Source organism: Galleria mellonella, unplaced genomic scaffold (genome assembly GCF_026898425.1).
Source record: "Galleria mellonella isolate WM207_F2 unplaced genomic scaffold, CSIRO_AGI_GalMel_v1 utg905, whole genome shotgun sequence".
Lineage (NCBI taxonomy): Eukaryota > Metazoa > Arthropoda > Insecta > Lepidoptera > Pyralidae > Galleria > Galleria mellonella.
In genome coordinates, this window is record NW_026442174.1 from 1 (window position 1) to 9,360 (window position 9,360).

At 29.7% G+C, this 9,360-nt stretch overlaps 1 protein-coding gene across 1 annotated transcript; it reads left to right on the plus strand.

The window, feature by feature from the left end:
- Positions 1–4,585: 4,585 nt before the first annotated feature.
- LOC128202375 (vacuolar protein sorting-associated protein 33B-like) lies at positions 4,586–7,029 on the plus strand. The gene is made up of 3 exons (XM_052902546.1): positions 4,586–4,604; positions 4,865–4,974; positions 5,547–7,029. The coding sequence occupies exons 1-3, from the start codon at positions 4,586–4,588 to the stop codon at positions 6,471–6,473; spliced, it is 1,056 nt and encodes a 351-aa protein (XP_052758506.1). The 3' UTR covers positions 6,474–7,029.
- The last annotated feature ends 2,331 nt before the right edge of the window (positions 7,030–9,360 follow it).

The window sequence follows — 9,360 nt, forward strand, 5'->3', positions numbered from 1 at the left end:
AATTGATACTTTATTGTATTATATTGAATGCATATTGCTCATGAATATAATACATGTTTAATTATGTTATTATCTGCATAATAAGTTAGTGCAATAAATAATTCAAGAATGTTGTGTTTAAAGCTTGCTATATATCTAACTGTAATATACTTACTATAATAATGCGTACTACCCAGTCTCATTGTGCTTAATAGCACCCAAAGAGTCAACATCACATGGTCCCCCCTGGAAACTATCGTTGCTGAATTTCAAGTGAATTCATCATGATGGGCCCAATTGACTTAACTTTTTCATTCTCACCTATCATCCGTCACTGGTGCCCCGCCCAATTAATATACCAATAGTGCAGGCGGAGTTACTATTCCATTATCATTCATAAAAAAAATGGGTAGTGTATTATCTAAATAAATCTATGTATCTCATCTGTTTGAATAAAGAACAATTATTTATAATATAAGTAGACACCTATGATATTCACTTACATTAATTTAAATATCTCTTTGATTCTATAAAATTTAATATTGATAAATACTCATAAATATTTTAAATATAGTAAATGTGAATGTTTGTAATAATAGATGGTGTTTGATACTCTTTCATGCAATCGCTTTGGAATCAAAATTTTTGTTTGTATAAATAAAATCTATTGGCTGTATTCTAGAGACTTGTCCGTAAATTGTTTTTTTAAGGCTGTTGATTTCTGTATAAGTAAATAAAAAAAACAAAAAAAAATTATAGAATAATTTTGAATGAGAAATTTAATAAAGAAAAATAGCTGTAAGTGAATATAAATATCTTTTGTAAATAAGAAAGGTGCAATGAAAAAATAAAATGTTTGGAACCTCAAATTGGTACTATTTAATTAATATCTAATATAAGTAAAAACTAATATTATATAAGCAAAATTTTGGAAACAGGTTTTGGGGGTATATTTACAAAAGGCTGAATATTTAATAAGTTATATTGTTTTAAGTATTAATAAATATAAATTATGGAAAGGACTTTATATTTTAAACAGCCAGGTACCTAAACTTACAGTTTGTCAAAAGATCAGTGCCTTAATTCATTAAGATGCCACAGCTTCATTCATATTTGGATCCATATTAAAGTATATTCTATTTTTTTATATTTTTAACTATTTTAAAAAGGAGCTTCTTAATTACAAGATTTTTTTTTTTTGTATGTAATACCTTTTGTTAACATAGTTTTAAAATTTTCTTCACATATGGACATATAATAATATTGACAAATTAAAATAAGTTCTCTATTGAAAACCTCATAAATTATTTATAAATATTCAATTTAAGTAGCAGATAATTCTTATTTGAACTGAAAGAGATTTATTACAATATAAACTTACCATCTAAACTCTTGCCACGGCGGTTATTGGCATATAAATTCAAATTCTTTCCTAAGTACCAAAGTTAGAGATCCTGTAGCAACACCCACTGGGGTCAGCCAATGGACCTTATAGATAATCCATTAGTATTACTGAATCTGTAGCTTTCTGTAATACTAAGTTTACCATCACCTCTAAACAATAATAGAACTTATTTGTACAAACATAGAATTAAAAAAATTAAGTAACCTCAAAAGATTTTAGATCATAGATTTTAGACACTTTTATATAATTTTTAATGATAATTCAAGTAATGTTACCAATTTAAATATATATAATTGTATAGAGTAATTAATTCTGAACAGCTAAGTTTTTATTTATTTTTATGCAAATTTATTTTGCTTAACTTAAATAGCAAAAATTACACAAAAAGAGTACACATTGTAGTAATAAAAATATAACAATTTTTCTTCTTAACATAGCATTTATAAATAGCATATAAACTATATAGAATGTGTATATAAAATGCTATAAAAAGTTGAACATTTACTTTTTACAACTAAGTACTTTTTTAATTTTTCATAATTTTTAACACCTACCAACAAAACTGATTTTTAATTATCTGTTTTGTAAGTAAATAATAATTATCATTTCAACATTTATCTCTTTATTCTTATTATCATTTACAAAATCTAAGTGATTACCCAATTAGTATGAATAAAATGCGAGAAATACTTACTTCTAAACCTTGAGATATTCGTATATATTTAAGCTACAGCTTAAATAAAGAATAAAAAAATCAATAAAAAAATTATCCTCATACCTACCTAACAGCTGTGACGTCCACCTCATCCCACTCGATAGTAACGGCCAGTTTCAATATTTTCGCATGGCCGCAGTGACCAGTCCAATTCTGCAATAACGCGGTTAATTTCCTGAATCATTCGTGCTGTAGGCCGCTGAGCTGCACGCCCGCTTTCAGCTTACACCTGCCCCAAACATCGAAACTCAAATAACTGCCACATGAGAACAACCAAGAAACAAACAAAAAAGTGCTTCAACCTTCATTTTCCCGCCTTCTAACCACCCGCGCTACCTCCTGACGACGGGCGCCAGCCACTGATAATCTTCAGCCATGTATTCTCACGAAAAGGCTTCAAAAAAGCTCTTTTATGTGAATTCCTCGACATAACTATAGTACATCTATTTTTTGGATGGCAGGAATAATGAAGCGAAATGATTTTTTAACACAATGATAATATAAATCACGCGAACAGGGACAAAATCTAGTTAATATAAAACGCACTAGATTACGAACACAATTTTCCTGATTATTCTTGAAGCCATTCCTTTAATTTTTGTAATGATGATTTAACGACCGATATCACCGCGGTCCACGGCGGAGGAGGAAACTACTGGCATGCCACAACTACGCATGACCGGATATGAAGTTATAGGGACATCTAGCGGGAAATAGACAAAAAATAACTTTATGTTTCAAAAAAAAAATATTTGAATCAAAACAATAGGACCTAGATAAATTATATATTATTTATAAATCTATATTTTAATTAATTTAATTAACTTAATTTCCAATAATAGGATAACAAAATTTTGGTAAAAAAATATGTAGTTGCAATTATGAAACAAAAAAATCAGTATCGTTTTAAAAAAAATAAATATTCCTTAACAGTATGTAAATGATTACTAATTATTAAAATTATATTAGCACGATTGTTTGCTAATCGCTGAATTATTAAATGATTTTTTTGTGACAAAAATACTATTGCCGGATTATTGCTTCTTATAGACTGAAATTAATTTGTAATAGTACTCATAATATTGATTCCTTAATAAATACTTAAAAAAAAGTTTATTAAAATAACTAAACATATTTAAATGAAGAATTATACATAAAATGAATATGTAATTTTCGGCTGTTAATCATTCTTTGCTCATCAAGAGAATTTAGAGCGACATCATGATGGACTTTTATAAAATCATAATATCTAAATGTTGATATATGGAATTGTATTATATAAGGGACCACCCATTCATACTTATGTCCATAGTACCATTCTGTCTATAGGACGATGATTGTTCCATTTTCTATCAGGTAGATTGTTAGCTTGTTTAAAAGGACGTAAACGTGTTTAACTCAGTTATAAACGTTACATTTCTTAGTGATTACTTGTTCTATGATTTTTAATTGGTATCCGTGATCTGTGGTATAAATAGAATAATAAAATTATTATGACAACTGGCAAAATTGACAGATTATATTCGAATAACAAATACAAACAGTTTCTAAATTATGTTTTATTCTAAATAATTACTTATTTAAGAGTCTATTTTGGATAGATATTAATTTTAATAACATGATCCACCACTTTCATTGAAGTTGGCTTCTATGAGCCTAATATCACAACGCAAATTAGAGAATATCCTTGCATTGTGTGGCGATAAAAAAGGATTCTCATAATAGACCTAATTCTTATTAAACCATTGGAAAGAATATGTGGTGTATTAGGCTTAGGTGAGTTTACAATATATTATATTTATAGACTGACACCTTTTCCCTATTGAAAGTTTTTGATAGGTGAAAAATGGTGTCCTCGCCATTATTGATAACGGTATACGCTGGCCGAGGCACCTGTGAGCGATGATGAATGGAATGAAAACAGGTCAGTCAAGCCTACCATAATAAATATCAAGAATTAACTATGATATTTTCTAGGGGGAACCGCGTGAGTCTAACCTAGTTGTACATGTGCTAGCAGTGGGATTCTTAGTCTCCATTGACCCTTTTCCCCCTCTCCTATTGAAGTAGGTATTAAGTCCTGCAAATAAATCTATTTACTTACCTTGTAGATCTATATGTGCAGTAGATTCCTAATAAGACGAGACAGAGTATATCTTTATTCACATCTTTCATATTATCTGGTTTCATCATAATTTCCATCTTTTTGCAGATTTAGTTTCTCCAAGAATAAAAATCTGAATACAAAATGGTAGGGAGATTTGCATGAAGATATATATATATAAGACTCTTCTAAAAGCTACCTATTCCATTAATTCTTTCAAAGGGACAGACAGGCTTAAATCCAAGAGTGACCTGGAATTATGTGTCTTTATTCCATGTCCAGTAAGTGAGGCTTTATTGTCCTTTGAATCTTGATCACCTACTACTTTTTCAGTTAGCTATAACTACAGTTAGCATTATAACATGCTCAATTACAATACAAAATGCCAATCCTAGATACAGGTAACAAAAAAATTTTATGTACTTTCAGTTTTAATACTATTCAATATGAAATTGATCAATAATTTCCTTTAATTAAAAATAATGTGACGATGTGGTAATATTAAATAAATAAATCTAAGTTGTGATGAGTAATTTAAATTGAAGAACATTTTTATTGAGAATCAATATGTATTAATATCTGTCACCACTTTATATCAGGTGGGCAGTCAGCTTGGTTTTGCTGTTGCTAATTAATGTTGTAAAAATTTGTTTCATTGCAGGCAACATGGAATTGACAAGATCTACAAAATGGACCCCAGTTATTGGGTACAACAGCTCAACATTAACAGAGTCTATTTCATACCAGCCAGCATTCAGAAAATACAAATGTGTTTTGAATAGATCTCATCACTGATAAGTCAAAATGCTTAGTTGTCAGATTTGGAATGTTTTCACATAATAATTGTACCAAAAATTTATTTGTTCTTATGACTCTATACTTGAGAGCAGGGGTTTGTATGGCATTGTTAAGTTACATTCTTTTTCATGGGGAGTTAATGGTATTAGATGAGCAGCTTATGAGTTTAGAATTGCCATTTTTATATAAGCAATTGTTTGTCTAACAAAATCATTCATTGTTATCGAGTATTGCCATGTCAATATGGAGTTTATTTCATGTCATCGGTAAACCAAAGATATTATTTTCTGTGGGCAAACTTTCAGCAAGTGTTTTATATATTACAAGTTTACAAAAGACTTATGCAAGAGATTTTATAAATAATGATAGTTCACAAGAAATAGGCGCTTTAATATTGATAGATAGAAATCAGGATTATCCATCAAGTTTATTAACGCCAGCAACATACAGTGGTTTGTTGAGTGAGCTTTTCAATATAAATTGTGGTCATTTAGATCTTAATGTGAAAGAATACAGAAAAAAGGAAAAATGGATTTTGGTTTTAGGAAGAAGATGTTGCTAGCAAAGACCAAAACACAGTGATGACATTAGATAGTTCAATAGATAGCCTCTATGGAGAGATAAAACACAGACATTTCTCAGAAGTTCTAAGTGTGTTGAGTTCGAAAGCAAAGCTGTTGAAAAATGAAGATATCAAAGCATTAGGCATACAAGAAATGAAGCACTATGTCACAACAAAACTGCAACATGTTGCATTATTTAAACAAAATCTAGTCAACCATGTATTAGCTTGCGAAACAATAATATCAGATATGAGTAAAAAATTCGAAAATCTAAAGTGTACTGAAACAGAAATGTTAAATAATCGAAATAAAAAGTCAAATTTTACATTTGTTGATGAGAATTTTGGTACTGATATACATATTTATAATAGTTTGCGGCTAATGTGTCTTCTTAGTTTGACTCAGGGTTTGTCTTATGATGAATACAATTCCCTTGTTAGTAAATATTTGATTGCTTTTGGATACAAGTATCTCTATGTGTTCCATAATTTGGTTAATGCTGGCTTGTTGGTACAACCCTCTAGTCCTAAACTTTCCCTTAGTATTTCCAATTTAAGTGACAGGCTACCTAAATGGCAAAGTGGGTTTCAAGTGACCGCCAATAAATTGAAGCAGCTGCCTCCTCAGCCAGATAAGGTTAGCAAGTCATCTCCGAGTTATGTCTTCAATGGTGGATATGTTCCACTCACTGCAGTTATATGTAACACAGTTTTAACATCGGAATCTCTAGCTGAAATTTTCACTAAATTATCAGCATTGCCAGACCTGAGAGTTGGTGGGGATATTCTTGAAAAATTCAGCAATGGGATGGAGACATTGAATCAGAAATTATCAGACTTAAAACTACAAAGTGACTTGGGAGTATGGGTGCAAAGATGCCAAGGGGTTGGCAAAGTTATTGAAGAGTGAGCCTAATATTGGTAACATATTTCCTCTAAAACCTAAAAGTGTATTTGTGTACATGATTGGTGGTGTAAATTATGCTGAAATAGCTGCCTGTGATCTCGTACAGATTTCAACTGGAAGCAAAATATATATAGCCAGTGACTGTGTGGCAAGTGGCAGAGATTTGTTGGTAGCCAACACATGAATATCATAGAAACAAGTACAGGGATTAAGATCTGTTAATACATTTTCAAAATGTATATTTTTTTTTTTTTTTTTACAACACAGATGGCAAACGAGCATGCGGCTCACCTGATGGTAAGTGACTACCGCCGCCCCTGGTCACCCACAACACCTACGGCATTGCAGGTGTGCTGCCGTATGTGTTATTATGTGTGTAAAATATTAAATAAACTCTCCTATATTATTATACTCATAAATGTGAAAGTCTGTAAAGATGTATGTTGTTATGTATATGTTAATCATGCTTAAACAATTGTATATGTTATTAATTTTTATTTAACGCAGTAAGATAATGTTCAAGAATCTTTTTTATATATTTTAAAATTTTATCAATTTCTATTCATATTCAAAAAATTTAAATAGATTTTTTTATGCTTTTTTAAATCACTATCTTTTTAAATTGTATTGTTGAGTTTAAAATGTTGTTATTTGCTGAGAAGAACCCCACAAACAGCTCAACAGTTACTTTTTTAAATCTTAGTTAACTTAATATTTGTATTAATGTAATGACATGGTCATTTAGCCCGTTCATAAAAGTCACTATGAAATATCTCGATGTTGCTAGAATTGTCAAAGTACCTGTAATCATAATTTTTATAATATTGTATACAATAAAAATATTTTCCTTACATTTCAAAATTTTCTATTTAATAATAGTATTGTAATTTGATTCAATAAAACAATTCAGTACTAAAATATTTTATTATACGGACACTTACAACTATGATATCACAGTATAATAATATGTTACACTTTCACCACAAAGCAGTTAGCACAGTATATAGGCAATAGGCAATTTAAACATTTGTAGTGAAAGTGAAATGAATGGTGAAATGTTCTATTATTTCACCTTTAGCTACTGAAATATTGGTTATAAAAAAAAATTTAAAAGGCAATTTGTCTTAATGTGATTGGTGGATTATCTCCATCTCAGATAGTAAAAAACAGCTTTTACCCATAGATACTGTGGTACAGGTTTCATAATGAGACCGTTATGGTCTTGGCATCACCATATTTTACACAGTTCATACACATAATAATGAAACCTGAATTAAGAATTTAAAAGTACTTATAATATGGAAATTTAAAACAATTTGAGTATTTGAAAACTCATATTCACCGCGTTAATATTTTCGGAGTCGCTTTCGATAGAAAAAAAAACATACAATCGGACAAGTACCAAATTTGATTTATTTTTTAATAGCTACCAGATTCAAAGTCGTGATTTTTGTTTCTGTAAGTCAGAACAATCTCGGCGCTTTACCCACTCGAGTCGGCTTTATTCGACAGTGAGACTTTTGTCTGTATGTTTGTTTTTATTTTTCCGTTTATTTAACGTCTTAATGTATTAACATAGTACACAGAACACAGATTATTATAAGTTTACAATATATAAAAAATATTTCTCATAGTCAGGAATAAAAAAAAAAACTTAGTAATGAACAGTTGTTGCCTTGTATAAAGTGCAAAATTTTAAAGCAGTTATTTATCGGTGACAAAATCTCTCTAATATTTTGCACAATTTTTTTCTCCTGCTGATTGTAAATTTACATTTTTTTATAATTATAATCAAGTGAAAACGTACAAAACGGCTATACCTAGTCTGTTTCAATGGGAATTTAATGGAAATGTAAACAATAGATTAATTAATCAGACCATCGAAGATTATAAAGTATATAAATCTAAAAGAAGAAACATAATAACATATTTAAAGAGAGATACTTTGTACAAAAATCGATTGCTTGGGCACCTCTGTCCCATTCGTGTTTCAACCGTGAAGCAGTTGTGTTTGCATGGCTGTGTTTCGGTTTGAAGGGTGGGATATGGCGTGAATTTACAGGGTACAGAGGAATAACACCCGAGTCCTCAGGAATGGCAACGCATGGAGGGTATCATGAGCGAAACAGTATACTCTGTTATGTCCATGGTACTGCTCATGTCTATAGGCGACGGTTACCACTTTCCATCAGGTGGACCGTCAGCTTGTTTGCCATTCTAAGTTGTATAAAAAAAGATAGAAAAGCAAGACATTAATTTACACAATACAATATGCTGAAAATGGATTTGGCGGGAGTATTAACAAAATATGGTTTTATTATTTTTAAATTTTGAAGTTTAAATTCGTTTTAAGTGTGCTGTACCTGAATATAACGTAAATCAGGTAAATTAACCTTAAAATTGCACATTTTTCATGTAATTAAACTGTAAATATACATTTAAGCACAACATTCCTAAAACATACAGAAATGTTATGTACAAGAATTGGTAGAAAAATACATCTAATTTAATTAAAATAATGTTAGTTAAAAATATCGCCGAATCGAAATTAAATATATAATAAATGACGTAAAAATTCACTATTTTTGCAACTTCAATTCTATACAAGTACACTGTTGTAATCATTATTTTGTCTCGTTTTTGTGTTTGCAATGTTAGCCTGTCAGTACGTAGTACGTTTAGATTATATAGATAGAGTGTGTTCATAGAAATGCTTAAAGAAAACGGGTTAACTTTTTCATACAATTTTCTATTATAAATAATTATGAGTGATTCTTTATAACTTTATTTATTTTGTCTTATAATTTCTCCATATTTTTTTAATGCGTAAACACTTATTTTATTTATTAAATAATACGTCAAGATACATTTTATGCGTAAGTATATGGAA